The sequence below is a fragment of the Eulemur rufifrons genome, chromosome 13 (assembly GCF_041146395.1).
Source record: "Eulemur rufifrons isolate Redbay chromosome 13, OSU_ERuf_1, whole genome shotgun sequence".
Lineage (NCBI taxonomy): Eukaryota > Metazoa > Chordata > Mammalia > Primates > Lemuridae > Eulemur > Eulemur rufifrons.
The window spans coordinates 15,525,112-15,543,526 of NC_090995.1; the positions used below are offsets into that span (position 1 = coordinate 15,525,112).

At 56.1% G+C, this 18,415-nt stretch overlaps 1 protein-coding gene across 1 annotated transcript in view; it reads right to left on the bottom strand.

The window, feature by feature from the left end:
* Positions 1 to 18,415, bottom strand: part of FRAS1 (Fraser extracellular matrix complex subunit 1) — a 302,789-nt gene that overhangs the window by 28,122 nt on the left and 256,252 nt on the right. The window contains exons 49-58 of the mRNA XM_069485441.1: positions 17,489 to 17,713; positions 15,394 to 15,507; positions 13,922 to 14,072; positions 12,728 to 12,887; positions 10,468 to 10,636; positions 8,006 to 8,252; positions 5,663 to 6,007; positions 3,697 to 3,857; positions 3,029 to 3,176; positions 428 to 633 (exon numbers count right to left, since the gene is read on the bottom strand). Coding sequence (XP_069341542.1) covers positions 428 to 633; positions 3,029 to 3,176; positions 3,697 to 3,857; positions 5,663 to 6,007; positions 8,006 to 8,252; positions 10,468 to 10,636; positions 12,728 to 12,887; positions 13,922 to 14,072; positions 15,394 to 15,507; positions 17,489 to 17,713 — 1,926 coding nt within the window. The remainder of the gene's footprint in view (positions 1 to 427; positions 634 to 3,028; positions 3,177 to 3,696; positions 3,858 to 5,662; positions 6,008 to 8,005; positions 8,253 to 10,467; positions 10,637 to 12,727; positions 12,888 to 13,921; positions 14,073 to 15,393; positions 15,508 to 17,488; positions 17,714 to 18,415) is intronic.

The following is an 18,415-nucleotide window of genomic DNA, read 5'->3' on the forward strand; positions in this document are numbered from 1 at the left end:
CTCTTCCTCCCCCCTCAGCAGACCCAGTGAGGATGAAAACCTTCATGATGATTCACTATTTCACAGTGAATATATTTTCTTTTTCTTACGATTTTCTTAGCCTTTTCCCTCTAGCTTACTTTATTACAAGGATACAGCACATAATACATGTAACATAGGAAATACGTGTTAGCTAGCTGTGTTATCAGTAAGGCTTCCGGTCAACCACAGGCCATTGGTAGCTCAGTTCTGGGGGAGTCCAAAGTTAGACACAAATGTTTGCCCGTGTCGGGGCTCAGCGCCCGTGGTCCCTGCGTTATTCAAGGGTCAACTCCAATAAGGAAACCCTGAGAATTTTCGGAATTTCTCTAAATGACTCCCCTGGGGACAGATAAAGGCAGCGAGGAAGAGGAGGATCCCATCTCCCGGCCGCCACGAACCCGCTTACCTTCTCCCCTTTCAGAAACGTGATCCGAGAGGCATCTGTGTTCGGTCTCTCCTCAAAGTCCTCCGAGCCCTGCGCGGACAGGCTCTGCGTGTAGCACCTCACGGAGGACGCGTAGCTCAGGTCGCCGCTCCGCGTGACGGGGACGTGCAGGGCGCCGCCCTTCTCCTCCGCGTGGACCAGGTCCCTGGCAAACTGCATGCTGGGCACTGGCAGGGCAGGGACACAGCGGTCACCACGCTGTGCGCCCCACGGCCGCCTGGCCGGAGAGAGCCCCCGAGGGTCAGCGCGGGCGGCACATCCCGGTGCCGCGCGGATTCCACAGCGTCGGGCTGCTCTCCGCGCACGGGACTGGCTTTCACGTGAGTGCGGCGCCAACGGCACAGAACCAACCGTTTCACACCTGTCTCTATTCAAGTTCAACCTGCAGTCACAACTCAAACACAGGCAGGTGACGTTAGTAAAAAAACGGGACAGTGGCAAGAAAAAATTGGACGGTGAGTTGGGGTGGAGACTTCACTTTCCTCGTAGGGCTACGACCAGGAGAACTGCCGCGAGGTCTGGTGGCAGCCGGCCACTTGTGCTGGTCCTGGGGCCCCGGAGACAACGGGGACGAGGGGACCTGGGGAGGGCGGGGCAGGCTCTGCTCAAAGGACTAAAGTGTTTGTCGCCAGATCTTCTCATTTGCAAATCAAGCCAGAGATCTGCATTCTTACGTGACTGATCCTCAATTTTAAAATAGCAAACTCATAAAACAGTCAAAAGAAATTCCCTATAAGCCAAAACTATTCGGGGCAAACAAAACACATCCACAGGCTGGCTCTGCCCACTGCTCTAGAGCTCTCTCTCTGCTTTTGCAACTCACATCCTCATCTGACTTCAGGAACGACCACAGTGCAATCGTGGTTCCAGGCAGGGACTTTGGGGCAAACAGGCGCGAACTTCCCTCCCAGCCCTGCTGCTTACGGACCGGCGGCAGCCCGGGCCCTACTCAGCCGCTGGGGTCCCCCTGCGTTAGGCGGAAGGTTCGCTTTGATCTTTTCCACCCAACTCTAGATCCCACAAGGGATCCTAAAGCTCTGGCCATGCTAAATGTCATCAGTTCTTCCTGAGAAGCAACTGTCCTTTTCTGTTTGGTCACATTGTCACCAGTGACGGATACTTTCTTGGTATCCGCATCATCCACAGTCCTGCCAATACCAGTTTCCTAAAACAAAATTCACCCCACCCCTCTGCTTTTAAGTGTTTGGGTCCCTTTGCTTACAAGTCCTCGGGCTGGCACACACAGCCTCTCAGACCCTGACTCCAGCCTGTCTGTGCACTTCGTTCTGTTCAGCTCCTGCCACGCTCAGAGCAAAAGCAAACACCCCACTGCCTCGCAAATGTGCACCTGCCAACACGCTGTTCCCCGTGCGCACTGTGTCTCTGGTAGACTTTCCTTTAGGATCCGTTAGGCAAACTCCCGTCACACCTGAGACTCGGCCTCAGCATCACCTCTTTCCTGTCACCTGTGACTTTTCCCACACGGTCACCGTTCAGGCCTCTCTGCTCTGGAGTTACAGCACTGTTAGGTCATCTGCCAGCCATGTCCCAGTCTCGCTGCTTCCTGGTCCGGTTCTCCAGCCGGACGCTGACCTTCCTGAGGACGGGCCCAAAGCTCACCCCCTCTCTGTGGCTGCCAGAGCCCCAGGGACGTGAGCGGCTCTTGCCCACATTTCTACACAGAGCGTGCATGTCTGTGCTCAGGTGCACACGCACACAGACATATGCACACGCACACACATGCACACGCACACACACAGACATGCACACGCACACACGCACACACACAGACACACGCACACAGACACATGCACACGCACACAGACACACACAGGCACATGCACACAGACACACACACACACGCACACGCACACACGCACACACACAGACACACACACAGGCACATGCACACAGACACACAGGCACACACAGGCACACACAGACACACACACACAGACACATGCACACGCACACACACAGACACACACAGGCACATGCACACAGACACACACACACACAGACATATGCACACGCGCACACACGCACACGCACACACACAGACATGCACACGCACACACGCACACACACAGGCACATGCACACAGACACATGCACACGCACACACACAGACATGCACACGCACACACGCACACACACAGGCACATGCACACAGACACATGCACACGCACACACACAGACATGCACACACAGACACGCGCGCACACACACACATAACGTGCATGCACACACATACACATGCGCACACACACATATACATACACAGACACGCACACACAGACACGCGCGCACACATACGCACACACAGACACACACACACAGACACACACACACAGACACACACACAGGCACATGCACACAGACACATGCACACAGACATGCACACACACAGACACACACACACAGACACGCACACACGCACACACACATACACACACACACACATTTCTTGAATGCAAACGTGAATGAGTTCCAACGTCACATACGTGGAAGTTAAAGAAACAGAAACATATCTGGAACCATCAGCCACCGCCCGACCTCTCACCATCCTGGAACGTGTCGTTAATTGCAACGACGGCCTGGGCGGGCTTGGTCAGCTCGGCCCCGTGTGCGGAGCTGAGGAAAACCACGAACGTCTCCAGCCCCTCGATGACCGGGTACTGCGTGTCGTCCAGGATAGTCAAGGCGCAATCCTGGAGGAGAAACCAAAGCAAACCTCGCAGCCGGCCCGGCGCCCGACGCCCTTTTGCCTTTGGGAGGACGGGACAGAGGGGGCCGCTGGCCTTTCTTTGTGGCCTCACAGTGAGGTCTCGAAAAGCCATAAAATGATAATCTCTTTATTACGTGCTCCTAGGAGTTTGTTTCTGGATATTTGCACCAAACAAGGGAAGTTTCTGCCCTAAATCTGCAGTGCTGGATATTTGAGGCCACTTGGGGAGTTAACAGAAGACGCCTCTTAAGTTTTATTCTCCTGTTTGCAAGTTTATGTTTTTAAGGAAAGGAAAGACAGTAACATTAATTCTTTCTTTAAAGGAAAGACAGTAACAGTAATTCTTTCTTGAAAGGAAAGACAGTATTAATACCACAAGGGGAGTTTAGGGTCTTCAGGAGAGCTTGGAAAAAGACCAAAGACCACATTCGCGGACCCGGCGGCCCTGTGACCCTGTGACCCTGTGACCCTGTGACCCTGGTGCGTCGACTGCTGACACGCACCTGCTCGGTGACTCCAGGCCCGAACTCCACCTTCCTGGAGCTGGGGACGTAGTCCACCCCCGGCGTGGCCGACGCGGGGTCCGAGGGCCGCGTCGCACACCAGACGGACGTGACCGTGGACAGGTCGGTGCCGTGCCGGAGAACCGGAATCTTCACTGTGCCTGAGTCGGGAGCAACAGAGGTTCTCACGGTCAACCTGAGCCGGAAATCCGTGTCTGCCTCACTGCGGCCGCGACAGCTTCATCCCTCTCAGCTCGTCTGCGGCCACGTCAGGGACGGGTGTCCCTTCCGGGGGAGGGTGAGCGGTGTCACTACCCTGCTCGTCACTGGCACTAAGACCACGCAGACCTAGAGGAGGGCTTCCTGGAGGTGGTGGCGGAGAGAGCTCTGGGGAAACATTCTTGTGGCTTCGCAGGAGAATAAGGCGCTTCAGGGGGAAGACTCCACTGAAAACATCTCACGCCGATTTAGGGAGGAGAAACCCAGAGACCAGGGCCTCAGGGATGGGCCAGAAAATAGTCAGTCAGGGAGGAACCGGCTGGGGGACTCTGTGGGGCCTGAAGCTGAAGATCCCTAATTAGAAGCTCCTAACTGGGCTGATTTCCCTGTCTTGTCAAAGCACATCGTGACTTAAACCTCACGAGCTTGTTGTTTATCTCAGGGACGAAGCTCGTCCCTGGTCCACTGTGACATCAGACCTTGTGGCGTCCCAAAGACACTGAGCTATTTTCACAAAGTCAGAGAAAAGGTCCAAGAAAACCCACCGATCACCACGTTTTATGCCCAATATGCTGTAGGTGACACGTGGTGCTGGCTGGACATTGGTGTCTGGGAAGGAAACACAGTTTAGCAGGACGGGCTGGGTTCTAGCCCAGCTCTGCCGCTGTATAAGCTGCTTCACCTCTGATGATTTATTTCACCTCTCTGGGCCCCCATTTACTCTTCTATGTAATGTTTCCTTTTTTTTTTGAGACAGAGTCTCACTCTGTCACCCAGGCTAGAGTGAGTGCCGTGGCATCAGCCTCGCTCACAGCAACCTCAAATTCCTGGGCTCAAGCGATCCTCCTGTCTCAGCCTCCCGAGTAGCTGGGACTACAGGTATGCACCACCATGCCCGGCTAATTTTCCTATATATATTTTTAGCTGTCCATATAATTTCTTTCTATTTTTAGTAGAGGTGGGGTCTCGCTCTTGCTGAGGCCGGTCTCGAACTCCTGACCTCGAGCGATCCTCCCTCCTCGGCCTCCCAGAGTGCTGGGATCACAGGCGTGAGCCACCGCGCCCGGCCAATGTTTCCTTTTTCTTTCCACCCAGCCCCAGACAAAGCTGCATCTCCCACACAACACTCTCCCTCCCTCAGCAGACCGAGTGAGAGCGCGCGGAACACACAGGGCGCCGTGTCCGGCGTTCGGCAAGTGTTTAAGAACAGCAGTTCCCGGGATCCCTCAGATCCCTAGAAGGGGACGAAGGCCTTGACCAGGCTCAGCTCCGCAGACACTCAGCGCGGCCGCCGGCACCGTGCGCAGGACCCTTCCCGACCCTGTGAGCTGCGATGGGAGGAGACATCGGCCCACCGGCCGCTCTGGGCCCTCGTAGGAGGAGAATGTTCCACCGTGTCAAGACACTGACCCTGCGGAGTTTGTCTCAGCAGGTTGCGGCTGTTAAACAACTCACCTCCATCCCCGACAGAGCACATTCCCTCCTGCACAAGCCAGATGCCCAGTGCCGGCCCCTCCCCCTGGGCCCCACGGGCAGCCCGTGGACTCTCGGCCGCTGGTGACCACAGCAAGAACCCCTGTATTTTCCCACCTGCCATCGTTGGTCCCGATGCCCAGCATTACATTAGCATCCTGCCCCACACCAACAGCGGTTTCCCTGAGTAACGGTATTCGCGACGTCTCACGGACGTTCTCAGACCCAAAGAGGACGCTGCCCAAGAAAGGGACCCAGAGACACCCTCTGTTACCTGCGTCCTCGCTGACCGTGAAGGCCGTGCTGCCCAGGGACACGGTGGAGGCGTCGTTGGGGCCGCTGATGAGCACCGTGGCCGTCGCCACCCTCCCGAGGCGGGCGTTGTCCGACGCGTGGGCCAGGGCGATCTCGAACTCCTCTTCCTCCTCGTACTCGCTGTCATCGATGAGCATGACGTCGCAGGTGGAGCTGGTGACACCGGGCCCCAGGACGACGCGGCTCTCGGCAGACAGCCCTCGGGATTTAAAGTCAGAGCCCGACTCCAGAGCGTAGAGGCTGCTCCCCATGGCCGACTGCGGGACCGTGTAGCAAATGGCAGACACCCTGCTGCTCGCGTCCCCTGAAACACAAACGCAAGAAAGGCCAAGGTCTGAATGGCTCTTCTCAGATTTAAAAATTAGGCCGGGCGCGGTGGCTCACGCCTGTGATCCCAGCACTCTGGGAGGCCGAGGCGGGAGGACTGTTTGAGCTCAGGAGTTCGAGACCAGCCTGAGCAAGAGCGAGACCCCGTCTCTACTGAAAATAGAAAGAAATTATATGGACAGCTAAAAATATATAGAAAAAATTAGCCGGGCATGGTGGCGCATGCCTGTAGTCCCAGCTACTCGGGAGGCTGAGGCAGGAGGATCGCTTAAGCCCAGGAGTCTGAGGTTGCTATGAGCGAGGCTGACGCCACGGCACTCTAGCCCGGGTGACAGAGTGGGACTCTGTTTCAAAAAAAAAAAAAAAAAAAGAAAAGACTGGTTATATTTTAGCCTTGCAAATGATTCACGCGTCAGTATTCCTAATCAATCGCCCCACCCACAGAACATTTAGTGACCTTGGTCAAGGAGGGGAGCTGCGGTTTGTGAGGACGGACTTTCCGTCTTTGTTCCTGGAAGACAGAAATGTGCTCACAGGTTTCCCTGCAGGGGAGTCTTACAGGGCTCAGATGAAAAATGAACCGTGTGTAAGAAATAAAGGGCAATTCTTGTTTTGTTTTAGTTTTGTTTTTACTTGACACAGGATAATGGTACATGTTTATAAAAGGGTAATTCTTGAGTGATTGAAAATCAAAACAGAAATCATATGGGGGATTTATAATTGTGAAAAATTGAGGATTTGACACACATGGAAATTAACGCCCCTTCAAAGCTACGACACGACTGTACATGGCGATGTCAGGCTTCCTTACGGAATCTGCCAGCTGGGTGTCAGTGCAGCCACCACAGCAGACGGCACAAAACCCTGGCGATGCCGCTCGGGAAGCAGCAAGTCCCGCTGATTGCTCCGGGCCACCCAGCCGGGCCCAGAACAGGCCGTCACGGGGGGACGTGGCAGCTCTAATCGGGAAAGTCGTCTGTACAGAGAAGAGATTTTATTTTGCTTTGCCTTTCTCTTTCTAAGCCGGCCTGTTTCTCTCCGGGAATTCGAGTGCAGAAGCTCACTCAGAAAGGCAGTGAGCTGCACCCACGGCTCCGCCTTCAGGACGCGATCACTCTGCGGCTTCAAGCACCGAATCCGTCTCTTATCTGTCCTCCCGCTGTGGCCATGCGTGGTGGGCAGCGAGTCTCGTGAATTAACAGGGCACAAAATCCACCGAATGGGAAACCCATTTCAGGTTGTTCGGTGAAATGTCTGGGGCATATTAAATCCCCGAGTGGTTTCCACCACAGGTTTAAAAGAAACTGCAGTGTAGGAAGGTTTCATGTCAGAGTTTGAACAGAAATCGTGATTGAGTGTGTCAGAGGGAGCCAAGCTCATTAAGTTACCAGAGATTTTTATTTTTTGTTTTTGTTTTTTTTTTTTTGAGACAGAGTCTCGCTCTGTTGCCTGGGCTAGAGTGCCGTGGTGTCAGCCTTGCTCACAGCAACCTCAGACTCCTGGGCTCAAGCCATCCTCCTGTCTCAGCCTTCCGAGTAGCTAGGACTACAGGCATGCGTCACCATGCCCGGCTAATTTTTTCTATATATACTTTTAGCTGTCCATATAATTTCTTTCTATTTTTAGTAGAGACGGGGTCTTGCTCTTGCTCAGGCTGGTCTCGAACTCCTGACCTTGAGCGATCCTCCCGCCTCGGCCTCCCAGAGTGCTGGGATGACAGGCGTGAGCCACCGCGCCCGGCCTAACCAGTCTTTTAATCCAATTTAAGAACAAACGGGAGCTCTAATGACTGGAACTTCCGACAGCCCTTGCTCCGGGTGGAATCCCCGTTAGGGCTGTTTGGGGGATGAAGTGAGTTCACACATGTAACGTGCTCACATACATGAGTGGATACAGACATGAGCACTGGGCACACGGACGGAACTGGATGAAGCTCAGCCATTACTGTAGCCCCCGTCACCCGACGCCAACAGACCTTTCCTTTCAACGGGCGCGTACAGGAAGCCGGCGCTCTCGTTGACCCGGTAGGTCTTGCTGCTGAACTCCAAGGTGGGCTCATCCTCAGCGTCGTCGATGACGACCCTGGCCCGGGTGGGCTCCCCGAGCAGCGCGTACGCCGGCATGCTGAGCTCCACCGTGAAGCTCTCCTCGCTCTCAAACACGTCGTCGTCGTTGATGACGACGGTGCAGGACTTGGTGTCCTCTCGCTCGTCAAACTGCACCTGTCGCAAAGCAAACAGCAGGCGCCAAGCTGAGCCTCGGCCTCCCCTGCTTGTCTCCCTGGAGAGGGGAAAGGAGCACCGAGTCCAGCGGGCAGAGCAGGAAATGAGCTGGCCCTCCAGCCCCAGCTCCCGGCTCTGTCACCGGGAACATCCAGCCACCTCTTCCCGCGCGTCACCTGCACGGCGGGGCTGATTATTTCAAGGGACACGGACGGCAGAGACCTCCCACCCTTCGGTGACTGCAGAAAAACACACGACAGCTTCGTATATCCTGTTTTATCAACTCACTCGGGACAGCGACAGTCACCATTTGGCTACTCAGGTCCCTTTCTCTTTGTGGCACGTTTAACCGGAAAGATCTCTGACCTTGGGGTGGGAAGTTTTGGCCTCAAGTCTGGGCCTGTGGCTCCCACGCGGGCTGAGCTCACGAAACTTGACGAACTCAGGTTCCTCATCGGCCGACTGAGGACAATCACAGCCCACTTTACGTGCGTGTCGGGGGGACGAAGGTCGCGGGTAAGGAAAGCTCTGAGTACATTCTAAAGCCCTGAGCAAAGGCAGGGTGTCATCCCTGCCACGGCCACATCACCTGCACAGTCAGAGCTGACAGACTCTCGGTGGACTGAGTGGAGTTTAACGTCACAGGAAGTTACATCGTACACAAGCCAGACTAATTTTAACTTTGCATGTAACTAAATCCTTTGCCATCCAAATGGGCTAGAACTATTATGTGAGTGAATTTAGCCTGGAACAAACCAGAGAAATTATTTTATATGCACACAATTGTGAACTTATAGATAAGAAATTTATTCTGGTTTTATTTTGTCCACCAAAAAAAAAAAAAAAAAAAAAAAGGAAAGAAAAGAATAGAAAAGAAAAGAAAAGAAACAGAAAAAGAAAGAAAAGATAAAACCTTCAAATGAAAGCAAGGCTGTGGACTTGCCCAAAACCGAAAGGACAGGAAGCAGCTCTGGACTATATTTGTGTAAACTGAGACAGCTGAAACGTGCAAAAATTGTCATAAATTTCTAGGGACACGCAAATCTAAAAAATACGCCACTTTAATCGAATAGAAAATTATTAGTACATCTCTAATCAACAAATCACATTAAGTTTTACGTAATAAGCTCCAAATTTCAAAACACCTTCAACGAAAAGAAACCCCTAACAAATCTCTATTTAAGATCTAGAACACACCGGCAGCCTTTTGTCTTTCCCTGAAAAACACAAGAACATGCTGTGTTGTCACTTTGCTACAAGACTCTTCCGCGAACCTGTTCCTTTCTGATTCCTCACTCACGTCTGGCGTGGAGGACTCAGTCCAGCGGAAACGCCTCCATCCAGGGACAGAGCCCGCTTCTCTCTACCGACTCGTGTTGCCGCAAGAATAACAAAGCCGCTCTGGAACAGCGTTGACCAAATACCTACTAAGCACCGGGCATCCCGCCCTACAGAAAAGACGACCAACGCCGGCCCTGCCCCAAGGAAGTTGACTGTTCAAGTCCTCCCTTCTCGTCCGCTTTGGGGTCTCTCCTTTTCCCTCTCGTTATCACCCTGACGCTACCTGCCGCAGGTGCGCGGATGGTTGCAAATCTCCCCGTGGACCCGAGACGGCTCTCTGCTCTCCCTGTCCACCCGTGTCACTGCGTTTCTAAAGCCACACACGCTGCAGTGGCCACGGCAAAGCCACAGGCACCAGACCTGCTTCTGCTGGGAGTGCCCGTTCCAGCCGGGGCTGCCCCCACAGCTCCCTCCTGCCCCGTCTGACCAGCCCCCCGCCGGGTCCCCCGAGTTCTCTCTCCAGCTTCACTTTGTAACCGGAGCCCAGGCACCCATCCCCCGTGTCTCTCAGCCAGTCCATTCCCAGAGCTTCCCGCACGAAGGCCAGGGGACAGGAAGGGTCTGGATGACAAAGGCCGTGGGTAGAACATGGTGCTTGGGGACTCCTCCGGTCAGGAAGCAAAATGCAAAGGCTGATCAGCCAGACACCGGCATAAGCTCTGGCAGTTAGAGGCGCAATGAGGGCTCGAGAGAGACCGTGAGGGACAAAGCAGGACGGGAAGGACACAGGGAAATTCCGGGGGGCGGGATGCTCACAGGGAGGAAGGCAGGTAAACCGACTTGGGGAGGTGCCACGTGGCCTGCAGCCACGTCACAGCCTCCGCCGGAGCCTCCCCGGGCCCAGGAACCCCGGCAATCCGGTGCTCCCTCCTACCTGGCCGGCGTACTCCACGTAGTCCTGCCGCCCGGGCTGGGGGCCGACCCCGGAGCCGGGGCTGGCGGTGCCCTGCTGGGTGCGGCACAGGACGATGGCGTACTGGTGCAGGTTCCCGGTCCTCTGCACGGTGACGCTGACCGACCCCGCCTTCTCGCTGACGTTGTAGCTGGAAGCAGACAGAAGGCGGTCCCTGAAAATGCGCCCCTGGGCTGCGAAGAAACCGCTTGTGTGACGCCTGTCTCTTCCGCTGGGTGACTGGCATCGGGCAGCTCAGAGAGAGGAAGTTCGCTCCGTTCAGAAGCCCGGCTGTGGGTGGGGACGTGTTCACCTGGAACAGTCAGACCACCCGGGACGAGGAAGCCGTGGGCGCAGGATGCCGTCTGCCCCCCGGGGAGAGAGCGCGGCGTCTCCGGGGAAGTGGGCAGCGCGGAGGAGCCGGGAACTCGGGTTTCAGAACAAGGAGAAAGGACAGACCATCCCTCCCCAGGGGGGTGGTGTCACCAGAACAGGCCAGTGACACCGCTCACAAGGCGACTAGTGACTCAGCTCGGGGACTCACTGGCCCAGATCTCCAGGAAGGGTGTGAAGGAGCCGGGGCAGCTCCGGAGGCAAGAAAACGGGATTCACGCCCGGGTAACAGATGTGTTTGGGCAAAGGCAGGTTTACGGCAACAAGGGGGTGACGGGACTAATTCAGCCAAGGCTCAGACTTTCTATTACTTCTGCAAAGTAGGACGCCAGCTCTACTGGAGAGGCCGAGGCGGGAGGATCACTGAGGTCAGGAGTTGGAGACCAGCCTGAGCAAGAGCGAGACCCCGTCTCTACTAAAAATAGAAAGAAATGATCTGGACAACTAAAAATACATAGAAAAAATTAGCCGGGCATGGTGGCGCATGTCTGTAGTCCCAGCTACTCGGGAGGCTGAGGCAGGAGGATCGCTTGAGCCCAGGAGTCTGAGGTTGCTGTGAGCGAGGCTGACGCCACGGCTCTCTAGCCTGGGTGACAGAGCGAGACTCTGTCTCAAGAAAAAACAAACAAACAAAGAAAAAAACAAAACCAAGCCTACTAGTCATGTGCTACTAATTCACAATATGTATCTAGGTTAGGAGAAGCCACAGCGAATGGGCACGAGCCACACTCTGTTTTCGTCACTGAGGACGGCCCCTGGTCCTGGCTGGTGTCCCGTGGCTGTGAGGACTCAGGCCACACACCCTGGGGGGGGGTCGGTCCTCACTGCCGGCGTTGGGACCCTCCGTACCCGTCGGCCCATTAAACAGGAGACGGTTGTCCAGAAAAACCGATCAACTTGGTGACTTCATTTAATTTTGAAAAACATACAGTCGAGAGGTAAATAACAGCAAAACGTAACGTACGTAACAGTCGGTTCCAATTTCCCTCCAATTCTCCAGTGAGTGCAAGTCTGGAATAGCTGCGTCTGGGGCCCACGAAGCCACATTTGTATGTTTTCCTTTTTCCCCCCAGGTTCCAATTTTTATCTGAATTATCATGGAGTTGATTTCTTAGAATAATGAGTCTCTGCAACGCAGACGTACAGAGCATTTTACCCCAGAAAAATCACAAGCCTCGTTCCAGCGTGGCCTGCAAGATGAGCACCGTTTTCACCGATCGGTGTCTGCCGGCCTCTCTGCCCAGCAGACGAGGAAGGCGCCGTCACGAGCTGCCTGTGCTCAGACGTGTGTTTGCTCCCTGAGGACAAACAGGCCCACGAAACCCGCGGGGCCGGGGGGACGTGGGCCCGAGAGCAAGGAGGAAACAGATGCAAGGGAAAGACATGGATAGTGTGAGCCAGTGAGTATCTTTAAAACTTGGAGGCCTGTTTTTTATTTTTCCCATCAGTTCTGCTGGACCAACTTCTAAAACTTGAGGATAGAACCAGAAATACCCGCGTGAGAGGCAGCGGAGCACGCGGTTACGCCCCGGTCTCCCTGCTCATTAGCTGCGAGGCTGCGGCAGGTTCCTTAACCGCTTTCTGCCTCGTGCTCTGTGCCGTGGGGCGAGGACAGAATCCGTCTCACAGTTGCAGGGATTAAACGGGACGATGCATGTCAGGTTCCGTGTGCAGTGCCGGGCACACAGAGTCCGAGCAGGATTTGGTGCGACTGCTATTTTTGTTATCACTGCCACCATCCTCATCCTCACCGACGCCCCCGTGACGAGGGCCGACCCCAGCGTGCTTCCTCCCGACCCCCGCCTGCCCGACTCCTTTCTCGGGAAGGGAAGAACCGCCTCGCCCGTACCTGGCGTGCTTGAAGCTGATGAGGGACCACTGGACGTGGAAGACGTTGCCGCCGACCACGTTGGGTTTGCCGTCCTTCACCAGGAAGCGGAAACTGTCCGTCAGCTCCCGGAGCTTCTCCTCGTGCAGCACGTAGCGAATCAGGCCCCGGTTCACGTCCTCTGGGGGGAGAGAGACTCGCGGTGAGCTCACCTGGGACGTGGAGGCGGCTCACAGGCCCCCACGCCAGCCCGGTCTGTGCTTCTAACAGGTTACAGACGACACCCATTTCCCAAGAACCGAACGCACAGTAGCCTCAGAAACAAACGCTCCTGCCAGACTAAAATAAAGCCCCGCAGCTCTGTGTTAACTGAGGACCTGTCTTTACGAACAGGAAGTTCCCTTACGCTGCTACAGAATGGGAATCCCGGGGTCGTGACAAAAAGCACGTGTGTGAACGTCTGTGGGAGGCAAAAGGGCAAATCTGTCAGGTGACAGAGTGAACTCTGACCCTGTCCCCTGTGTGGACAGCGTCACACTCAGCCCAATTCTTTCCAAAGAAGGCTCTTTGGAAGGTTTGTGCTAACAAGAACAGCCAGGAAGGCCGGGCGCGGTGGCCCAGGCCTGTAATCCCAGCACTCTGGGAGGCCGAGGCGGGCGGATCCTTTGAGCTCAGCAGTTCGAGACCAGCCTGAGCAAGAGCGAGACCCCGTCTCTACTAAAATAGAAAGAAATTATATGGATAAAAATATATACAGAAAAAATTAACTGGGCATGGTGGCGCATGCCTGTAGTCCCAGCGACTCGGGAGGCTGAGGCAGAAGGATCGCTTGAGCCCAGGAGTCTGAGGTTGCTGTGAGCTAGGCTGACGCCATGGCACTCACTCTAGCCTGGGCAACAGAGTGAGACTCTGTCTCAAAAAAAAAAAAAAAAAAAAGAAAAGAGAACCAAGCTGTAGAATGTATTCTTTTCCAGAAAGCCTGGCCAAAACGTAAAGCAATCTGGGAGCTGAGGCAGCTGGGTAAAGAGGAAGTTTTCTTTGTCATAGTTAAGAGTAAAAGGGAAAAAATCAGGAGAAGTGAAATTCACTGGAAGATCTATCTGTCTGCAGGTGGTGACGTGGGCAGAAGGAGCTAGAAGAGGCCGAGAGGGGGATGGGAGATGGGGAGGCGGCGTCCGAAGAGATCTCTCCCGTGTCCCAGTCCCCGGTCCCCACCCTGGGTGAAGGTGGCCGCGGCTCTGCCGGGCTGCAGCCTGTTCTCCACGCGGCCGTGCTCGGGGCCCGCCGTGATCTCATACACGAGCTGCGGGTCCCCCGTGTCCGGGTCCGTGGTCAGCAGTTCCTTCCTGGTGATCACGTTGGTGGCCTGGAGGAGAAACCCGTGTAGTTTACTTCCTGAGCTGGGAATGACACAGAACCAGCTCCTGGATCAGAGTTAACTTGGCTCCGCCGGCCCGGAGAGGCTTCGAGGACAGAAACCAGCCCGGCCCCGGCCGCACGGTGTTCACGCCACGCCGGGAAAGGAAGGCCCCTGAGCGAGGCCAGCGTGGCAGGAGCTACAGCGGGACATACGAAGAGGGTGATAAGAGAGGGGGACTAACTCCATCTGGAGCCGAGGAAAGAGGGATTTGGGGCCCTGAGAGGAAGCCGGAGCTTTGAGGGAACAATCCGGTCCAAGGGCGATGTCCACGGCCTGCCTCACAGCAGTCGGACAAACACACTGTCCCCGACTGTGCCCAGCACACGGCCCCTCACTCAGTCACAGCAGGGACCTGGGGACGAAGGAACCTGTGTCCCTAAGTGGTCACGTAGACAGGCCGGCCACTTACTGCCACCCTGTGTGTGAGAAAAATAAGCAAACTTCTATCCTGTTTGAGCTGCTGTATTTTTGGAGTGCTTTTGTCAGGGCATTTTATTTTTTAAAAATAGCTCACAGCAACCTCAAACGCCTGGGCTTAAGCGATCCTCCTGCCTCAGCCTCCCGAGTAGCTGGGACTACAGGCATGCGCCACCATGCCCAGCTGATTTTTTTTTTTTTCTATATATTTTAGTTGGCCAGATAATTTCTTTCTATTTTTAGTAGGGACGGGGTCTCGCTCTTGCTCAGGCTGGTCTCGAACTCCTGACCTCGAGCGATCCACCCGCCTCGGCCTCCCAGAGTGCTAGGATTACAGGCGTGAGCCACCGCGCCCGGCCAAAAAGTTTTTTAATATGTTTCATCTGAGTTATCAGTATCGCTTTTTATTGCTGTTTATTTTTATTAATTTAAAAAAATTTCAGAGTGTTATGGGGGTACGGACACTTTGGCCACATAAATTGCCTCTGTGTTCGGGCATTTTAAACCACGCGGAGTCTGACCCAGCCCCACAGTCTTTGCGAATGAACAAGCCTCACCGGCCTCACGGAGCTCGGCAACCTCAGGAAAATCGGCTTCCCGAGGGCGGTCGGGCAGTGAGCCGACTGCGGTTCTATCCCTACGTCGTGGGCACGAGCGGGGACGCAGCCCACGCTGGGCAGGGTGGCCGTGACAGGTAGGGTGGCTGTGACGGGTGGGGTAGGGTGACAGGTGGGGCGGCCGTGACAGGCAGGGTTGGGTGACCGTGACAGGCGGGGTGGGGTGACCGTGACAGGCAGGGTGGCCGTGACAGGTGGGGCGGGGTGGCCGTGATGGGCGGGAGGGGCCTTGCCTTGCCATCCACGTACTCCAGCCACTGCAGGCCCAGGTTGGTGACAAGCCTGGGAGTGCCGTCATCCACCTCGAGGACGTCGATGCGGAACGGCTGCGGAGCCGCCGTCATCACCTGCAGGGGAGGCCAGAAAGGAAACCGAGTCACTCATGGGCATGGACGGGGGCGGGTCCAGGGTCCGCACAGCCGGAACCTCTGGGATCCGGGGATGCTGGGAGCCGAGACCGGGCAGCCGGGCCGTCCCAGCCCTATGGCCACCCAGCTCGGTGACGCGAGAACATTCTGGAAAGAGCAGTGAGAAGCAAGCGGCGCTCGAGCTGGATTCCCTCCCTGCTGCGGGTGCCGGCGACTACACGCCTGCGGTTCCGTGTGGCCCCGCGAGGACACAGCAGAGCATTTCCTTCCGGGGACCCTCGTTCAGCTCCTCAGGGAGGCGACAGAAGCCAACACTACAGGCTAACGTCCAGAATCCCCACGCGGGATCGTGCAGGGGTGAAAGGCGTTTTCACGGGAGGAGATTTTGTTTTCTGTCCTCGTCCTGTTCTCGCTGCTGTTTTGCGGGAGAGCTGTCTAGGGGGACGGGGCAGAGAAACCAGTAACGGAGTTCGTGGGGGTCGTAACCAGGAGGCACAGTCTATAATCCCATACACACACACACACACACACACGCATGCAACACACGTGCAACACACGTGGTCAGCCGGGCCCAGCACCCCGTCCCTGAGCAGACGCAGCCGGACCACGGGGCAGCGAGACACTGGCCCTTCCCTCTCCCAGGACCCACGTCTGAGTCGTCCCATCGTGTGAAGGACGCCGACCCTCAGAGACCTGCTGTGACCTTTCATGTTTATGAGACAGGCGGCCTCTTGCCCACACGGCCCGAAGGTTGTTTTCCCTGTTGAAAGTCACACTAACTGGCAGCGGCTGCCGTTTGGGGGAGAACAGACAGAGGTGATGACCGGCCGGGCGGTGACGCAGAGACTCCGGACGGCGGGAAGTCCCCAGAGCTGCCCCAGGGACACTCGGCCGACCGAGAGCGACCTTCTCGGCTGCTCGACTCCAAAGGCCGCGGGAAGGTCCGTCCCGGGAAATAATCACTCGGCATGAAGCAGGACAGGGACGCCGCAGGCCTGGGCGGGTCCCGCGTTCCCTGGAGGGGCCTCGGGGCTGGGCGTGTCGCTCGCTGAAGCTGCTTCTGCGTCAGACACACGCATGGGACGCAGGGCGCCCCGTGCCCGCCGTCCCCAGCGTGGCCGCCTTCCCGGGGGGAGTTGGAGCCCGGCAGGAGACCGGCGAACACGTGAAGGATGAGTAAAAACGGTGCGGAAGGTGCTGGAAGGAAAGTGTAAGTTTCTTCTGGACGCCTGGGTGAGAAGACAGCAGTTCCTGCAGGACGCGGAGCCCCTCGCTGCGGGGCTCAGGAAGGAACCGTCTCGTTCCCGAAACGACAACGAGGACGGTGGTCACGGCCACAGTTTACCCGACGTCCCGTGTGCCAGGCCCCGGGCTGGATGCGCTGTGTGCATCGGGGGTGCGAGGGTACACCCCCGTCTCGCAGATGACGCGGCCGAGGCTGAGAAAGTTTAAATGACCGACACAGACACGCAGTGACAGGGCCGGAACTGGCTCAGTATCTTTGCATAAAGCCACACTCTTGACCAGCGTCATTGCTCAGACTGAGAAGCTCCGGTTGGACCGAGGAGGCTTAGTCCAGAAGGAGAAAAACACTCTAGAGCCACATGATATCATTTTAAAATCAGATGAAAGAAAAACTCGAGGAGGAAAAGGTGGACAGAAAAGAAGAAATAACCGTGTATTGACAGCAGCCATCACCTCTTACCGAGCGCTCGCCATTTCCCAACAGGGTCGGCACCGTATGGGGGTCACCCCCTTCGCTCCTTACGCTACGACTGGAAGCCGCTAGTTATCACTGTGCCCATTTAAGAGCTGAAACACTGAGGCTTAGGGAAGGGGTCTGCCCCAGGCCAACCTACCAGAAAGCGGTAAAACAAGAACTCAAGGCTGTGCGTGAGGTGACACCCACGTCCTGCCCGTGGCAGGCGCTGCCCCTCCCCCGCCCCACCCCCGCCCTCACCTGTCTCCCGCCTTCCTCCACGATGAAGAGGGGGTTGGTCCCGTCGGAGACGGTGAAGGTGAACTGGTCGCCGTGGGCGCCGCCGCCGTGGCTGTAGCGGACCCGGTTCTGGGAGATGTCGGCCATGGTGAAGGTGGGGGCCGGGCGGAAGCGCTGCCCGTCGGTGGTCCGCTCCAGGGCGCCGTGGCGCGGGGGCTGCACGACGGTGAACATCACGGACGCGGCCTGTGCAGGGGGGAGGGGACGTCGTCACAGAGACCAGAGGAGCCAGAGAGGCCTCGCCAACCTCTGTCTAGAACAGCAGCCGCACCCGCCTCTCCCGCCTCGCTGTACTGTTCCTCTCAGCACTTATGTCTGACACGACAGGTTCTTTCTTTCTTTCTTTTTTTTTTTTTTGAGACAGTCTTTTGCTCTGTCACCCAGGCTAGAGTGCCGTGGCGTCAGCCTCGCTCACAGCAACCTCCAACTCCTGGGCTCAAGCGATCCTCCTGCCTCAGCCTCCCGAGTAGCTGGGACTACAGGCATGTACCATCATGCCCGGCTTATTTTTTCTATATATTTTTAGTTGTCCGGCTAATTTCTTTCTATTTTTAGTAGAGACGGGGTCTCACTCTTGCTCAGGCTGGTCTTGAACTCCTGACCTAAAGTGATCCTCCCGCCTCGGCCTCCCAGAGTGCTGAGATGAAAGGCGTGAGCCACCGCGCCCGGCCTGGTTCTTTCTTTCTTTACTGCCTTTTCCCCCAACCGAAGGCTGTAAACTCCCTAAACCTGGGACTTATCTGCTTTGCTCACAGCTCTGTCTGTAGCAGACAGCGCGGAGCCCGGAACCCAGGAGGTGTTACTATTTGATGAAAGAAGGAATTCGTGAGTGAGCCAGTGCGGGCGCAGAGAACTAATTAGTAAGCGTGGTGTGTGCTTTCACGCACG